Source organism: Elephas maximus, chromosome 3, assembly GCF_024166365.1.
Source record: "Elephas maximus indicus isolate mEleMax1 chromosome 3, mEleMax1 primary haplotype, whole genome shotgun sequence".
Lineage (NCBI taxonomy): Eukaryota > Metazoa > Chordata > Mammalia > Proboscidea > Elephantidae > Elephas > Elephas maximus.
This window is the reverse complement of record NC_064821.1, coordinates 95,975,619-95,995,079: the sequence shown is the minus strand read 5'-3', so window position 1 is coordinate 95,995,079 and position 19,461 is coordinate 95,975,619. Positions and strand designations below refer to the sequence as shown.

General features: G+C 37.4%; 1 protein-coding gene across 2 annotated transcripts in view; it reads right to left on the bottom strand.

The window, feature by feature from the left end:
- Positions 1-19,461, bottom strand: part of ZYG11B (zyg-11 family member B, cell cycle regulator) — a 122,943-nt gene that overhangs the window by 69,584 nt on the left and 33,898 nt on the right. For both annotated transcript variants that reach the window (XM_049879255.1, XM_049879256.1), the window contains exons 2-3: positions 6,371-6,536; positions 1,723-2,477 (exon numbers count right to left, since the gene is read on the bottom strand). In XM_049879255.1, the coding sequence (XP_049735212.1) occupies positions 1,723-2,477; positions 6,371-6,536 (921 nt within the window). The remainder of the gene's footprint in view (positions 1-1,722; positions 2,478-6,370; positions 6,537-19,461) is intronic.

Genomic DNA, 19,461 nt, shown 5'->3' with positions numbered 1-19,461 from the left:
CTTAGCACTACACAATTTAAAGCATGCATGTGTATGTGTGTGTATGTATATATTTGAAATTATTTGGTTAATGTCTGACTCCCTCACTGAATTACAAGCTCCATGAGGGCAAGCATGTCTGGGCTCCCTACCAAATCCCCATGTCTAGCAGTGTCTAGGGCACAGAGGCACTGGATAAATATTTACTGAATAAATGAGTGAAAAGGAGTGACCCAAAATAATTTTCTACATTCTGTTATGAAAGTCTGAATTTACAAATAACCTAAGAACTGAGATGTTTATAAGGTATAGCGAAGAGGGATTTTAACCCTTCCTTATCCTTTTTTGGACCAACGTTGGTTGCTCAGCAAAGATATCTTGCCATTTTGGTCACAAAATCCACTTCTTCTGGGTCTTGCCTGACTGTGCTTCAGGTAGGATCAAAGGATGCTTGTGTTTAAGTGGTGTGGGTAGTGGGAAAACAGTGCTCTGGAATCAGACAGATGTAAGTACAAATGTTGGTTCTAACTAATAGTAAATCATATAATTTCTAAGAGCCTATGTCTTCTCATCTGTAAAATAAGGCTCCAAACCAAACCCGCGGAACTGCCCCATAGGGTTTCCAAGGCTGTAATCTTTACAGAAGCAGAATACATATCCTTCTCTCACAGAGCAACTGCTGAGTTCAAACCTCTGACCCTTCTGTTAGCAGCCAAGTTTAACCACTGTGCCACCAGGGCTTCTAAAATGAGGTTAATACCTGTCAATATAAAGCATCTAAGGGATATAGTGGAGTCCTGGTGGTGCAGTGGTTAAGAGCTCAGCTGCTAACCAAAAGGTCTGCAGTTAGAATTCACCGGCAGCTCCTTGGAAACCCTATGGGAACAGTTCCACTCTGTCCTATAGGGTTACTATGAGTCGAAATCTACTTGACAGCAACAGCTTTGGTTTTTTTTGGGAAGGGATATAGTATGTGTTAGAAAAATATTAGTCTTTCTCAAACCTGTCACAGTCCTATCCTTCAAGGTCTGACTCAGATATCATCTTCTCCATGAAACCACACATTTCCCAGCTAGAAGAAATTTCTCTTATAGCAATTACTACTACTCTGATTCTTGACTTAATAGTTATTTGTGATCATCTCATAATTACTACTTCCATCAGATTAAGCTCCTTGGAGGCAGGGCCCGTGTCTTTTTCATGTTAAAATCTCAAGCTCAAAAGATGTTTGCTAAACTGAATTTAATCTAACAGGCTTGAGAAACTTTAAGAAAAGCAAAATTTCACCACTTCTACAGCAGAGATCTCCTTAGGGAACTTTAAATTCAACAAGGGTATTCCAAGTTTCTTTGAAGTGATCCACTAGAAATGGTATGCTTAAATAGTTCAAAACATGTAAACGTTGTCATCATAATAAGAATTATCATTTTTCCAAGACCTACTATGTGACTTGCACTTTACATACATTATTATTAATCTTCAGAAGAATTCTGCAAAGTAGGAATGATATCTATTTTGCAAATAAGGAAATGGAAACTCGAAGAAGATATAGCATGTTCTGGGTCATGAAGTAAGAAAGCTGTGATTTTAGTTAGTCTCTGACTCTAAAGCAGAGACTTTCCACTATTTAATGCCCTGTTTCATGAACATGTTCCATATATTATTAGATAGTCATCTTAATAGACTCTTATGCAACTAAGACATTCATTAGCCTGACAAAATAATATATTTTTAAAGTCTAACCTTCAAATGTCCTTCGCCTGTGAGGAATTCAGAGTAGCCAGCATCAGTGGCCAACAAACCTACAAACTGCATGCTGGGCCGCTGTTTAATAAAGGCTTCAACAGCTTTATCTGTCACATGCTTTCTCCCAGAAACATCCAGGGAGACAAGGTTGGGTAGGATGGCCTTTTGTTCTAGCAAGCGAAGAGCTATGTCTGATGTGAACTGTTTATCATCTGAAATATCAAGATGATTCAGATGCTTTAGTTCCTGAACAACATCCAGTATCTGTGTGGTTGTCATTTTTAAACATTTCAAGTGGTGCATGGTTAGAGATTTGAGTCGGTCTTTGCAGGTTCGTAGAGCTGTGATATCTGTGATGGAAGTGTTAGAAATGTCCAGGCTCTCTAATCTTGGCAATGAAGCCACTTCAGCCAGGTCTTCATTGTAAAAGAGAACATTGGTGATGCTCAAAGCTCGAAGGCCAAAAAGCCGACTGAAGCACCTCTCATAAGGATCTTCGAGGGAGAGAGTTAATGAGTTCAGCACTAGGCACTGGAGATTTTGCTGGATCCATTTGTTACTGATGAGCCCACTGATGATGTCTGTAATAGTGATGTCAGCATTTACACCTGTGGCGTCAAGTTCCACTAACTTGTGGTGGCAGAAAGCTTTCTGGAAAGCAACAGCAGAGATCTTTGCTTTGCGTATGCAAGCTCGCTTTAAGCGCATCTGGTTGCCCCGGAAAATACCCACAGTTCCATCATTCAGTAGACCTGGTGAAAAATAAGCAGCATTTTAACTTCAAAAAAGTATTAAAGAATAGCTAAAATTTCTATCATAATTTATATTTACAGAGCATTCTCACTGAACAGTATCTCTTAATATACACAACTCCATGAGGTGAAGATGTTATCTACAATTTATAGATGAGTAAACTGGGGCTCAGAAAAGGTAATTCCCTTTCCAAGATAACAGAGCAAGTGGCAGAATCAGGACGGTGATAGACATTACTATTATTCACTGATATTATCTCATTGCCTTGCTAGACATATGGAAAGTTTCATTTCTCAGCACTATCCTGGAATTAGACAGGGTCACGGGACTATTTCTGGCCAATGGGTTGTAGACTGAAGCATGTAATAGCCAGTACATGAATTTCCATTCTATCTTCTCCTGCTACAGAAAATGAGAAGGCTTCAAGTTCTAGAGAGTGCAGCTATATGAGGGTGGAGCCTCCATCAGCCTGGATCCTAGGGTGACCAGGGACTTGTGGAGTTTATGTACAATGAGTGAGGTATAAAATTTTGTGTTAAGCTACTAGATCTGTTCGTTTCTTTTAGAAAACCTATCACAAACTGTAATTCTATATATGTCTGTTTGCTTCTCACTTACCTGTCTCCTACTAGACTACAGTCTCCATGAGAGTAAGGTTCATGTTGTATTTAATATTGTACACCTACTACCTAACATAGTGCCTGACATGTAATATGTGTTCAATCAATTTATTTTTCTCTGGAGCTTCTTCTTACACATTATTGGGCTTCTTCTGCACCCACTAAACCTCCTTTCACACACACATTGAGGATCCTCTGCTAAGGGCTCTTTTAAATACCAAAAAATGGAAATGGACCCTGGGTTAAGATCAATGTTTTCCTTGTTTACGCCATAAATTCAGATTTTAAAATGTTTTGTTTTTTATAGTTTAAACTTCAGTATCTTGGATTAATTCTTCACATTGATTTTAATCTTATAGAGATTATCACAGTGCCTTAAAAAATCTGCTTTTAAATTTTGATACTGTACACATAGGTTTAGTGAAAGGTGTTACTCCCGGCCTCTTTGAGTCAGTCCACATTAAGTGAGTTTTCCTAATAACTAAGTTTAAGTACCTGCATGTAAAGGTGATGAAAATATATGAGCCAGGGACCTAGAAACTGATCCTGGATTTGGGTCCAGGTTCCACCTTTCATTTACTATTTAACATTGGATGAGTTACTTTGGAGTTCTAAGTTAGGAGCCTAAGATTCCTTATCTATAAAATGTGAATATCTCCCTGAAAGAGATTGCTGTGAAGATTAAATTAGATGATGTACATAAAAAGCAATTTGCAAACTGAAAGCATTACACAAATGTCATTAACTATATTTAAAGGAAATCTTTTCTAGACTGTTACCTCCCCTCCCTTCTGTCATAAATAAGCATATTGAATAACCATTTGTTTTCCATGACCAACGATTACTGTACTTGTCATAATGTACTACTTAAGCCATATCTTCCTTTGTTGTCATACAATCCACTTTTGCCGTTCATAGCCTGTCCTCTTCAGATCTGCAGTTCTTAATCTGCTACAGTTAAAGAATCAAGGTAATTAGAACTATGAATATATTAAGAATCAGCATGCGCTAAATGATGATTTAAGGGGTAAAGTACAAAAGTCTAAATGTAAGGAGTTTGCCAAAAACATTATTTCTTTCTGCTTTCAGACATATATAGCTGAGAGGATCAGCAATGTGACTTCCAGATAAGTGGGGCGCTAGTCTGGGAATGTAAGCCCTAAATCACTTAGAAAGTCTATTTGGCTGTTCAAGGATGGAATCTATACTGTTTAAGTTACTACTCTTCCCATTGTAATCCCAAACCAGAAGGCTAAACGTGTCAGGGTCTACCCATTTAGATTAGATATGCAATATGACACAGGAGCATTATCACTAGATAGCAAAATTCTTATTCTGATTCCTAGTTCTTATACCCACATTTCCTGGGAAATTTTTTAGCACTCAGTTACAGATACAGTGATCAAAGATAATCATATATCCCAATGGGAAAAACTCTTTAGCAGGAGGTTTTTTAATAAAGACTGCTCCCAACAGCATTAAACCCTTGAATTCGGTAAAGAAATAAACATTTAAAATGAAAATAAGTTAAACATTTTCTAAAATCAATACACTACTACCAAAAAAAAAAAAAATTATTTGGCATTATCAATTTCAAAAGGCACTCAATAGAACAACTTTTTCCCCAATGCTGTATTATGAAAAATTTCAAACATACAGAAAAATTTATGAAACAGCTTTTAAAAATTGTGACAAGAACTGGCAATATATTCTTCTGCATATCCTCAGTAGCATTTACTCGATTGGTAGAAGGTAGATATGATTTTTACAAAGAGTTAAAAAAAATTCAGAACCCTTTCTGAAGAACAACTACTTAGTCATACTTCCATAAAAACCACTTCATTATTTTATGCATATAAAGCATTTGACACAGTGCCCGGCACACAGTAATAAGCATTTAATAAATGTTAGCTGCTACCATTAGGTATCAGTAGTCATATTTTAAAAGGCTTACTGAAACTGACAAAGTTAAAACTTTAGTTAACATCTTCTGATTTACAAGACTAGCTGTATTTTTGGGGAAAAAAATCTAAATATGCTGAGTATAATAATCACTAAATTGAGACTAGAAAGAACTGTCTGTTAAACTGTTGTGCAGCCTTATAAGGCACCTTTATTATATGTAGTACATATTCAAATTCATCCTGGTTCCTACAGCGGTTTGGAAGAATTCAAAGGCTACAGACTTGAGCACCTTAGTGAAAACCAAGGAGCATAAAAGTCTTCTTCTGTCCTCAACTAGTCCAAAATGCCTCAGACTGATTTCAATTATAACTTCATTTCTTTCCACTCTTCCCTGGAATGCTATCTGCATTCATACTTATTAGCTACATATCTTTAAAGTCACAGCACAAGTATAAACAATTACCTGGCATCTAGAAGCAGAAATACCTCTAATGTAGATGTAGGAAGGCTGTGTGGCACAGTGGGAAGGGCACAGGTTTAAAAAACATGCCAACTTGAATTTTAATCAGGACTCTACCATTTACTAGCAGTATCACCCTCAGCAAGTTACTTCTTTGAACCTCAGTTTCCTTATCTGTATATAAATGGGGATAACTGTAGCTACCTTACAGGGTTGTTGAGAAAATTCAATGAAAACACATGTAAAACATCTGACGCATATAAATGGTAACGATTCTTACTGCCAAATTTTCATCCTATTTTAGAGCTGTGGACAAATTATCTTCCCCACTTTTAAGTTTACAAACCTAAAGTTATAAAGGTATTATACTTCTTTCAAGTTAAAACTTAAACAGAAGTAACAAGAGTACTCATACTCAGTACATGAAACTATTTCAGACAAGTTGAGACTTTCCCAATTTCTTTTCAGAATTTGTTTTTACAAACAGAAGTACTAAATTAGCTGTGATTTCTTATTTTCAAAGGCCAAAAGCAGAAACTAGTTTTTCCATAATAATATCGATTCTCCCACTGTTGAATTAAGATGTATGGTATTTATGCCTGTGGACTTCTAAACGGATATTTTATAAGCTAGGGAAGTTATTTCTGCCATGAGAATGGCTTCTCAGGAGAAAAAAAAAAGGTGGTTTGCTCAAATTAGAAATACAGAAAACCCTAAAGAAAAAAGCTTAGTCCAAATTACACAGTAAGTGGCAAGACAGCTAAAAATAAATGATTCTTTTCCTGGTATCACGCTAATCTGGCCTTCAATGATTTTTCTAAGAAAATAACTAAATGGCCAAACCAACACTTCAAAATCATTAACAGCACACAATTTTTGTTTCCTTCTGTTTATTTATTTATTTTACCATGAAAAGCCATGGTTTGAAGCAGTCGATCAGCCACCTCCTGTGGGAATACTCCAGGTTCCTGCAGACACAATGTTCCATCTTGTCTTGCTGAACAGAACTTCTCAAGGTGAGTAGTCAGGAAATTCAAGCAGATATCAAGTAAGGAATAGGGAGATGCTTCCTCCTAAATGCCCGCGAAGAAACACAAAGAAAACACAAAAGCCAACAGTTAGTTTCCAGAAACGCACAGAACAAAACATTCATTTACTTATTCAACACGTATTTATTGAGTGTCTATCATATGCAGATACTGTGCTGGGCAATGGAAATACAATATGTAGCCCATGTATTTAAAAGCAGGAGAAGAAAAACATTTAAATAAGCATTCGCAGTCTATTAAGTACTATACAAATAAGCATTCGCAGTCTATTAAGTACTATAATAGAGGGTATATTGGGTACTATGTAAGCACATGGCAAGGGGCGCTAACGAGTCAGGGATGGTCAAGCTAGACAACAGAGGCACAGAGATTAAGCCTCCTAAATTACCACCCATGATCCTCCCCTACTCAAATTGTCTGTGGGTTCCCATTGGCCTGAAGACAAAATACTTAAAACTGTTACACTGATGTCCGAATCCTTCAAAACTCTAGCCTCAATTTACTTTTCAACTTGGTCGCTCACAAAATCTCCATTCCAACTTGATGGTTCAAATACAATAAATTTATCTTTGGATAAAATAACTGGGTATAGCATCCTCAAAAAAGAAAAAGTTTGGTCCAGTTATTCTAGTCTGAGGAGTAAAGAGCTAATAAGCACAAACATTTAAGTATAAGAGTTTTAATTACAGAAATAAACACTCAAAGTCTCCAACGATAATAATATAATTAAAATATAATTATACTAGCTACCATCCATTAGGTGCTTTCTATATGACTGTGCTGTTTTATATGAATTATTCTGTTTCGTTTACTACTTAAAACTATTTAACAAAATAGTCAAGCATTACCTTTATTTTGCATAATTGAAAATAGAGGCTAAGAAAAGTAACAATTTTCTCAATATTCCACACACAGAAAACAGCAAAGTGTGGTTTCAAAATAAGAAATGACTAAAAAGCCCAATTCTTAACGTCCATCATGCTGCACATGTGACATTTCAATGGCTGAGTAATATACAGTCAATAAAAATTCTATTTCAAAGAAATATTAATCACATAGAAAACATTCAAAATATAAGGTAAGGCATAAAAATAGTTTACAGAACTTCCTCAACCTGATAAGGACATCTACAAAAAACTGAGCACTTTTCCTCTAAGATCAGGAACACGACAAGGATATCTGCTCTCACTTCTTTTTTTTTTTCCCTCTTTAGATGAAGGATCATAGAATAAGCCAGTTTCTCATCAAACAGTTAGTACACACATTGTTCTATGACATTGGTTAACAACCCCACGACATGTCAACACTCTCCCTTCTCAACCCTAGGTTCCCTATTACCAGCTTTCCTGTTTCTGCTCCCGCTTCTATTTACCATTGTACTGGAGGTTCCAGTCAGGGCAATCAGGCAAGTAAGAGGAATAAAAGCCATCAGAAAACAAGAAGTGAAACTGTTTTTGCAGATGACATAATCTACTGTATAGCAAATCCTAAGGAATCCACAACAGGAAAAAAAAAAAACTTTTTTAGAATTAATAAATGGGTCCAGCAAGGTAAGGGAATACAAAATCGATATAAAAATCAATAGTATTTCTATAAATTACAATGAACAATCTGAAAATGAAATTTTAAAAACTTCCACTTACAATATCATCAAAAGGAATAAAATACTTAGAAATAAGTTTAACAAAAGATGTGCAAAATTAAGAAATTAAAGATCTAAATAAAAGGAAAGACAGCCTATGCTCACGAATCAATAGACTTAATACCATTAAGATGGCAATACTTTCCAAATTAATCTACAAATTCAATGTAATCCCTATCAAAATCCCAATTGTCTTTTTTTTTCTTTGCAGAAATTGACAAGTTGAATCTAAAACTCATGGGGGGAGCAGAAGACAGACAGATGGAGAGGGAATTTAAGATTAAAAGAAATCTAAAAGACGTATTTAAAAATCCCTTAGTTTTTAGGGATGCACACTTACTTAGGTGATAAAGCAAATGAAAATAAGACAGTAGTTACCACAAAGTCAGGATGGCAGTTGCTCTTAGAGAGAAGGGGGTCAGGGGATTGCGTGTGAAGAGGTACTTGGAAGGTTTCTGGGATGGCTGGTAGAGTTTTATCTCCTTTCAAGGTCAGTGGTTGCAAAGGTATTTGCTTGGCTTATAACAACTCATTGGACTGTATTATTTTTATGCTCTTTTTTATATGTGTATTATTTTAACAATAATTTTTTTTAAATCAGGAAACAGAATCTGAGAAGCTTAGACTACACAGCGAACAGCAGAATAAGCCACTGGATTTACAGTTTAGCCACCTTATTTCGTTATTTCATTACTGAATTATTATTCTTAAATGTCTGTCATATGCCAAGCACTGTGTAGGCACTTTACAGACATTATCTGTAATGATAAAAGTTAACCCTATGTGCTAGTCATTATTATAAGTATTGTATATGTTAACTTACTTAATCTTCACAAAAACTCTATAAGATAGATGTAATTTTCCCCATTTTACAGATAAGGAAACTGGGGCACAGACTGGTGATATGTCAAAGAACACACAGCCAGTAAGGGGCAGGGCTGGGACTCAAAATCAGGCATGCTGGCTCCAGAGCCTTTGCACTCATCCACTGCGCTGAATTACATTTTCAGCTTTGTATTCCAGTTCCAAATATATCACCACACCTGACACTCAAACCAGGTCCATGACATGGACAAGTATAGTTATCCCACTTAAAGATGAAGAACAGACAGGATATATATTTAGCCAGTGACAGAGCTAGAGATGTACTGAAATTATCTGAGATCTACTCCAGAGCCTATAATGCCATCTGTGATTCCCCAAACCCCAGTAATTTAAGCTAACGCAGAAGTATTTAGAGATCAGTGTTTCCTATTTGACATTTAAGCAAATGGGAGCAGCATAAGAATAACAACAAAAAAGGATAAAGCAAAAATGGGCATGAACAAACACTTCACCAGAGGACATGCAGGTGGCCAACACATATATGCTTGAGATCATTAGCCAACGGGGTGATGCAAATCAAAACTACAAATCAGATACTATCTTAACCCAGCAAAAATGGCAATGACTAAAAAAAAAAAAAAAAAAAAAGCAACAACAGAGAACAAATGCTGGCATGGTTGTGGGGGGATTGAGACTATTATACACAGCTAGTGGGAATGTAAAATGGCACAACCACTATGGAAAACAGTCTTGCATTTCCTCAAAAAGCTAGAAATAGAAATACCTTATGATCTAGCAATCCCACTCCTAGGTATATGTCCTAGAGATATAAGAGCAGTGATAACGAATAGACATATGCACACCTACATTCATTGCAGTTTTATTTATAATAGCAAAAAGATGGAAACAACCTAAATGCCCATCAACAGATGAACAGATAAACAAATTGTGGTACATACATACAATGGAATACTACGCAATGATAAAGGATAATAATAATAACATCTCACAACATAGATGAATCTGCAGGACACCATGCTGAGTGAGATAAATCGATCACAAAAAGATATATCTGTATGGTTCCCTATTACAAGAAGTCAAGAATAGATATACACACAGAAAACAAAGTTCTTTGATGGCTACCAGAGATGGGAGAGACAGGGAGAATCACTTTCTAGATAGTAGACACTTGTTACCTTTGGCAGGGGAGAGGCAATCTCAAATACGGGTGAAATCAACACAACTTGGCCAAAATAAATAAAGACACTAAGAAGTACATGAGCAAACAGACAACTACAGTAAATGCTGTAACACACAGTTTCGCAATAACAGAAAAAACAAAAATATGTATGCAGTTACGTAGGTAAATATGGATGTGGATATGTGTATAGTGAGGCCCACGCAAGTAAAGTCACGTACAAGTACAGGTGTCATCTGTAGGCATACGTATATACACACTTGTGTGCTGCATACATAACAAACCACACAGAGGGCACAGTTACGGAGGCTTCTTAGACATATCCAAACAACTCGAGGGACTGGTTTACTGGGTTAAAAGCCTTGGGACCATAGTCTCAGGGGACAATTTAGTCAATTGGCATAACATAATTCACAAAGATAATGTTCTACATCTTACTTCAGTGAGTAGCATCTGGGGTCTTAAAAGCTTGAGAATGGCCATCTAAGATATAACTTTTGGTCTCTACCCATCCGGAACAAGAGAGAATGGCAGAAACCAATGACTCAGAGAAGAAACTAGTTCACAGGACTAATAGCCCACATGAACCATGGCCTCTCCTAGCCTAAAATCCAAAGAACTCGATGGTGCCCAGCTGCCATTACAGACCGTCCTGACTAGGGACACAATAGAAGGTTCCAGGTAGAATGGGAGAAAAATGTAAAACAACATTCAAATTCCTAAAGAAAACACCAGATTACCAGACCGATAGAGACTAGAGGAACCTCCAAGACTATCATCGTAAAATACCCTTTGAATTTAGAACTGAAGTTATTTCTGCAGGTCACCCTTTCAGCCAAATAATAGACTGGCTTATAAAATAAACAATATCTGTAAGTAATGTGTTCCCTTAAACGATTAACGATATAAGACCAAATGGTCAACATCTACTCAAAAGCAAAGATGAGAAGGTAAGGAGGGGCAGGGAAGCTAGATCAATGGAACAGAACAATCCAGAATAATGAGCATGCTGACACACTGTAAACAATGGCACAGAATATTATGTATAAAAGTTGTTAAAGGAGAACCAAATCTACTGTGTAAACTTTCACCTAAAACACAGTATTTTATATATATATATGCACACATACATACACATATATATATATCAGAAGCTGGAATTAGGTATCCAACCAATTCATCTTCTTTTGGAAATTCTTGTTCAGAGAGGTTTTTCTCATTACCAATTAGACACACCCCAGGCAGAGCAAAAATAAAGCTCCTACTGAAAAAGCAGAAGAGAGACGAGGTGAAGTCTGACTTCATTTGGATGAGATAATCCACACAGTTCAAAGACTAAATGATTTCTACAGGAAAATTCTAATTAATTGAAATGGGTTCTACTCAACCCAGCTCTTTAATTCACAGCTCTTATCATATCACACCCTTTCTAAACAAAATTTAAAAGATTATATATCATCTCCAACCACTGTTCTCATGCTAGGAATACATACAAGGGGTTCCCAGCAGAGATGTGCCAGTGGACTAAAGCTATAGGATAAATGTGATCTTCTTAGAATATTGATCATACACAAAGATCGTTTCACGAATATCCTAGCTCACTGCGCAGTGCCTGGGGTCTTAAAAACTTGCAAGTGACCATCCAAGGTACAACAATTGGTCTCTATCTACCTCCACCCCAGCAAAAGAGGGAGAATGAGAGTCAGAAATAGATGAGGAAACAGATGTGTGATTGTCTCCATGAACAACCACCCACTTTGTCACGAGATGCCAGCTATCATTACTGAATATTTTGATCAAAGATTCTATAGATGAATCCTGATCAAAAGGGGGAAAAATGCAGAAAAGAATTTCAAATTCTCACGATACCCAGATTTCTGAAGCCATGGAAGCTGGATAAACCTGAAACTATTGCCCTGAGATACTCTTTAAATCTTAAACAAAAACATCCCCTGAAGTCTACTTAAAAGTGAACAATAGTTTAACTCAACTAGTAAAGAATATCTGTCTTAAGCACTGTGCCTTTTTAAGATCTACCTATACGGGATCAAATGGACAACAAAAAAAATATGGGACAACCTATATGGGATCAAATGGACAACAGCAGCTCAAAATACTTGGTAGGAAAACTAGTGGACCATGAGTTTATGTTAATGGGGAGGAACTACTAGGAAAAGGAGGGTGAGAATTGTTGCACAACTTGGAGAATGTAATGTCACTGAATTGCACATGCAGAAATTGTTGAATTGGTGTATATTCTCAACAACAAAAATCAAATAAACAATTAAAAAGAGAATAGTGACAAGCTTTAAAAAAAAGATTTCTTGAAGGGAGAAGGGTGTGGGAGGCTGGAAGAGTGGGAGTCATGCAACCAATAACTAACTTAAATATTTTTATATTGAAACATACATAGTAGAAGGCAAAGTTCACATGAATTTTTAAGATAAAACACAAGATTACCAAGAAACTCCTGTTCGTAACACTGATGTCAAGTAATTCACTTCCCTACCCCACAGCATGTTAACCAAAAGGTTGGAGGGTTGAGTCCACCCAGAGGCACCTTGGAAAAAAGGTCTGGCAATCTCTTTCAAAAAGTCAGTCGCTGAAAACCATATGGGGCACAGTTCTACTCTGAACTCCCATGGGGTTGTCAGGAGCTGAAATGGACTCCACGACAACTGGCAGACTGGTGGTATTAGTTGGCTCCAAAGCAAATTTAGTTTTCTCTGCTGTTACTCATGGTGAACTCATGTGCTTCAGAGTAGAACAGCACTCCACAGGGTTTTCTTGGCTCTAATCATATGGAAGCAGATCACTAGGCCTTTTTTCCACAGTGCCACTGCGTGGATTCGAACTGTCAACCTTTTGGTTAGCAGCCAAGAGCAAACCATTTGCACCATCCAGGGCTCTCTGGTGTCAAAAGTAAAAGTTGGAAAAATGAAGACCTATAGAATGAGATGTAAACTCTTCAGCAAGATATTCAAAATATTTTACTAACTGGCTCCAACCTTCATCTCTTTGGCCCCATTTCCCACTGTTCCCCCTATACATGCTACCTGCCAGATACACTAAACTGACTGTTCCCTACTGCAACCTCCTGCTTGCTATTCTCTAAACACAACAGGCACTTTTACATCTCTGAGCCTTTGTTTAGACTAGTCCTTCTGCATGGCAAAATCTTCAACATTTCAGTTCAAATCTCACTAGTTCTGCGATGCCTTTCCTAATTTCCAAGGCAGAATTCATTTTATTCTCTGTACCTGAGAAGTCAGATTGTACCATTCGTGGCAGACATTAAGTATTGAGGAGCTCCGGTGGAGCAGTGGTTAAGAGCTTGGCTGCTAACCAAAAGGTCAGCAGTTTGAATTCACTAGCCACTCCTTGGAAACCCTATAGGGCACTATGAGTTGGAATCTACTAGGCGGCAATGGGATTATGTATTGAGTGACAACTGTGTGGTGCCAGAACTAATCTAAGTACTTTATATGTACTTGCAACTCTCAAAACAACTTTGAGTAGGTAAACTCAGGTTCCAAAAGATTAATTTACATGTCCAAGATAAAAACAACCAGCAGATGGCAAAGCAAGAATAAAAATCACAACAGCTATCTTATTGTGAAGTGTTTACTATGTGTCAGGTCCTGGTGCAGAGCTCTTCAGATTCATGAGCTCATTCAGCCCTATATGACAGGCACATTGCAATACTCATTTCAGAGATCAGGAAACTGAGGCTTAGCCTAAGTATCTTTTCCATTATCACATAGTCAGCACGTTGCTGAGCCAGGATTCCAATTCATGACCATGGCCAAGCCCTATGCTTAAAATCCCTTAACTAATATAATAATAGCATAATCATAATTGTTGGGCACTTACTATGTGCCAGAAACTATGCTAAGTGTCTGATATAAATATATTTTTATTTACTTTTCATAAGTAAATAAAATTACATATAAAAATATACATATAGAGGCGGAGCCAAGATGGCGGACTAGGCAGACGCTACCTCGGATCCCTCTTACAACAAAGACTCGGAAAAACAAGTGAATCGATCACATACATTACAATCTACGAACCCTGAACAACAAACACAGATTTAGAGACAGAGAACGAACTAATACGGGGAAGCAGCGATTGTTTCCAGAGCCTGGAGCCAGCGTACCAGTCAGGTACGGCACAAGCACAGAGAGCTGCTCCACCCCGCTGAACGAACCCCGGGAAGGGGCCCAGCCGGGTCGCGCGAGCGGCGTGGGACGCAGCCGGTAGAAGTCCCTGGGAGGCAGCGACTGGTATTGGAGCGGGGAGAACAGCGTCCCAGCCGGGACACTCGGTCACAGCACAAGCACGGGGAGCTGCTCCACCCATCTGAACTAACCCCGGGAGGAGGCCCAACTGGTTCTCGGAGGCGGCACGGCCACGTGGCTGGAGGGACGAGAAGTCCCCGAGAGGCAGCGACTGATTTTGGAGTCGAGAGTGCACCGTCACAGTAGGGGAGCCTTGACGCTGGGCGTGGGGCTGGAAGTGGAGGATCTGACTGTGACTCCAGCGGGCCAGACCCCCCAGGGGCAAACTCCACACAGCCAGCACACATAGGTGAGGCACCTGCGGGAATCTCAGATATAATAGTCATTACAAGCAAGACAAGCAACTCTGGCTATATTCTGAGGTGCTACTCTCCTATCTCTCTGTTCCCTCCCCCACCCTCCCCAGGTGGCTTCATTAACATCTGAATAGCCTGAGCCAGAGGGAGAACTCTGATAGGGATCTGACTGCATTTTTTTTTTTTTAGCGGATTTTCTGGAAAAACTAGTTTCCCAGTGATGGCACGGAGACAACAATCCATATCAAACCACTTAAAGAAGCAGACCATGACAGCTTCTCCAACCCCCCAAACAAAAGAATCAAAATCTTCCCCAAATGAAGATACAATCTTGGAATTATCAGATACAGAATATAAAAAACTAATTTACAGAATGCTTAATGATATCACAAATGAAATTAGGATAACTGCAGAAAAAGCCAAGGAACACACTGATAAAACTGTTGAAGAACTCAAAAAGATTATTCAAGAACATAGTGGAAAAATTAATAAGTTGCAAGAATCCATAGAGAGACAACATGTAGAAATCCAAAAGATTAACAATAAAATAACAGAATTAGACAACGCACTAGGAAGTCAGAGGAGCTGACTCGAGCAATTAGAATGCAGACTGGGACATCTGGAGGACCAGGGAATCAACACCAACATAGCTGAAAAAAAATCAGATAAAAGAATTAAAAAAATGAAGAAACCCTAAGAATTATGTGGGACTCTATCAAGAAGGATAACCTGCGGGTGATTGGAGTCCCAGAACAGGGACGGGGGACAGAAAACACAGAGAAAATAGTTGAAGAACTCCTGACAGAAAACTTCCCTGACATCATGAAAGACGAAAGGATAGCTATCCAAGATGCTCATCGAACCCCATTTAAGATTGATCCAAAAAGAAAAACACCAAGACATATTATCATCAAACTCACCAAAACCAAAGATAAACAGAAAATTTTAAAAGCAGCCAGGGAGAAAAGAAAGGTTTCCTTCAAGGGAGAATCAGTAAGAATATGTTCTGACTACTCAGCAGAAACCATGCAGGCAAGAAGGGAATGGGACGACATATACAGAGCACTGAAGGAGAAAAACTGCCAGCCAAGGATCATATATCCAGCAAAACTCTCTCTGAAATATGAAGGCGAAATTAAGATATTTACAGACAAACACAAGTTTGGAGAATTTGCAAAAACCAAACCAAAGCTACAAGAAATACTAAAGGATATTGTTTGGTCAGAGAAACAATAATATCAGATATCAGCACAACACAAGGTCACAAAACAGAACGTCCTGATATCAACTCAAATAGGGAAATCACAAAAACAAACAAATTAAGATTAATTAAAAAAAAAAATAAATACACATAACAGGGAATCATGGAAGTCAATAGGTAAAAGATCACAAAAATCAAAAAGAGGGACTAAATACAGGAGGCACTGAACTGCCATATGGAGAGTGATACAAGGCGATATAGAACAATACAAGTTAGGTTTTTACTTAGAAAAATAGGGGTAAATAATAAGGTAACCACAAAAAGGTATAACAACTCTATAACTCAAGATAAAAACCAAGAAAAACGTAACGACTCAACTAACATAAAGTCAAGCACTATGAAAATGAGGATCTCACAATTTACTAAGAAAAACGCCTCAGCACAAAAAAGTATGTGGAAAAATGAAATTGTCAACAACACACATAAAAAGGCATCAAAATGACAGCACTAAAAACTTATTTATCTATAATTACCCTGAATGTAAATGGACTAAATGCACCAATAAAGAGACAGAGAGTCACAGACTGGATAAAGAAACACGATCCATCTATATGCTGCCTACAAGAGACACACCTTAGACTTAGAGACACAAACAAACTAAAACTCAAAGGATGGAAAAAAGTATATCAAGCAAACAATAAGCAAAAAAGAAGAGGAGTAGCAATATTAATTTCTGACAAAATAGACTTTAGACTTAAATCCACCACAAAGGATAAAGAAGGACACTATATAATGATAAAAGGGACAATTGATCAGGAAGACATAACCATATTAAATATTTATGCACCCAATGACAGGGCTGCAAGATACATAAATCAAATTTTAACAGAATTGAAAAGCGAGATAGATACCTCCACAATTATAGTAGGAGACTTCAACACACCACTTTCGGAGAAGGACAGGACATCCAGTAAGAAGCTCAACAGAGACACGGAAGATCTAATTACAACAATCAACCAACTTGACCTCATTGACTTATACAGAACTCTCCACCCAACTGCTGCAAAATATACTTTTTTTCTAGCGCACATGGAACATTCTCTAGAATAGACCACATATTAGGTCATAAAACAAACCTTTGCAGAGTCCAAAACATCGAAATATTACAAAGCATCTTCTCAGACCACAAGGCAATAAAACTAGAGATCAATAACAGAAAAACTAGGGAAAAGAAATCAAATACTTGGAAACTGAACAATACCCTCCTGAAAAAAGACTGGGTTATAGAAGACATCAAGGAGGGAATAAGGAAATTCTTAGAAAGCAACGAGAATGAAAATACTTCCTATCAAAACCTCGGGGACACAGCAAAAGCAGTGCTCAGAGGCCAATTTATATCAATAAATGCATACATACAAAAAGAAGAAAGAGCCAAAAGCAGAGAACTGTCCCTACAACTTGAACAAATAGAAACTGAGCAACAAAAGAATCCATCAGGCACCAGAAGAAAACAAATAATAAAAATTAGAGCTGAACTAAATGAATTAGAGAACAGAAAAACAATTGAAAGAATTAACAAAGCCAAAAGCTGGTTCTTTGAAAAAATTAACAAAATTGATAAACCATTGGCTAGACTGACTAAAGAAATACATGAAAGGAAACAAATAACCCGAATAAGAAATGAGAAGGACCACATCACAACAGAACCAAATGAAATTAAAAGAATCATTTCAGATTATTATGAAAAACTGTACTCTAACAAATTTGAAAACCTAGAAGAAATGGATGAATTCCTGGAAAAACACTACCTACCTAAACTAACACATTCAGAAGTAGAACAACTAAATAGACCCATAACAAAAAAAGAGATTGAAACGGTAATCAAAAAACTCCCAACAAAAAAAAGCCCTGGCCCGGACGGCTTCACTGCAGAGTTCTACCAAACTTTCAGAGAAGAGTTAACACCACTACTACTAAAGGTATTCCAAAGCATAGAAAATGACGGAATACTACCCAACTCATTCTATGAAGCCACCATCTCCCTGATACCAAAACCAGGTAAAGACATTACAAAAAAAGAAAATTATAGACCTATATCCCCCATGAACATTGATGCAAAAATCCTCAACAAAATTCTAGCCAATAGAATCCAACAACACATCAAAAAAATAATTCACCCTGATCAAGTGGGATTTATACCAGGTATGCAAGGCTGGTTTAATATCAGAAAAACCATTAATGTAATCCATCACATAAATAAAACAAAAGACAAAAACCACATGATCTTATCAATTGATGCAGAAAAGGCATTTGACAAAGTCCAACACCCATTCATGATAAAAACTCTTACCAAAATAGGAATTGAAGGAAAATTCCTCAACATAATAAAGGGCATCTATGCAAAGCCAACAGCCAATATCACTCTAAATGGAGAGAACCTGAAAGCATTTCCCTTGAGAACGGGAACCAGACAAGGATGCCCTTTATCACCGCTCTTATTCAACATCGTGCTAGAAGTCCTAGCCAGGGCAATTAGGCCAGACAAAGAAATAAAAGGCATTCGGATTGGCAAGGAAGAAGTAAAGTTATCACTATTTGCAGATGACATGATTATATACACAGAAAACCCTAAGGAATCCTCCAGAAAACTACTGAAACTAATAGAAGAGTTTGGCAGAGTCTCAGGTTATAAAATAAACATACAAAAATCACTTGGATTCCTCTACATCAACAAAAAGAACACCGAAGAGGAAATAACCAAATCAATACCATTCACAGTAGCCTCCAAGAAGATAAGATACTTAGGAATAAATCTTACCAAGGATGTAAAAGACCTATACAAAAGAAAACTACAAAGCTCTACTACAAGAAATTCAAAAGGACATACTTAAGTGGAAAAACATACCCTGCTCATGGATAGGAAGACTTAACATAGTAAAAATGTCTATTCTACCAAAAGCCATCTATACATTTAACGCACTTCCGATGCAAATTCCAATGTCATATTTTAAGGGGATAGAGAACAAATCACCAATTTCATATGGAAGGGAAAGAAGTCCCGGATAAGCACAGCACTACTGAAAAAGAAGAAGAAAGTGGGAGGCCTCACCTTACCTGACTTCAGAACCTACTATACAGCCACAGTAGTCAAAACAGCCTGGTATTGGTACAACAACAGACACATAGACCAATGGAACAGAATTGAGAACCCAGACATAGATCCATCCACGTATGAGCAGCTGATATTTGACAAAGGACCAGTGTCAATTAACTGGGGAAAAGATAGCCTTTTTAACAAATGGTGCTGGCATAACTGGATATCCATTTGCAAAAAAATGAAACAGGACCCATACCTCACACCATGCACAAAAACTAACTCCAAGTGGATCAAAGACCTAAACATAAAGACTAAAACGATAAAGATCATGGAAGAAAAAATTGGGACAACCCTAGGAGCCCTAATACAAGGTATAAACAGAATACAAA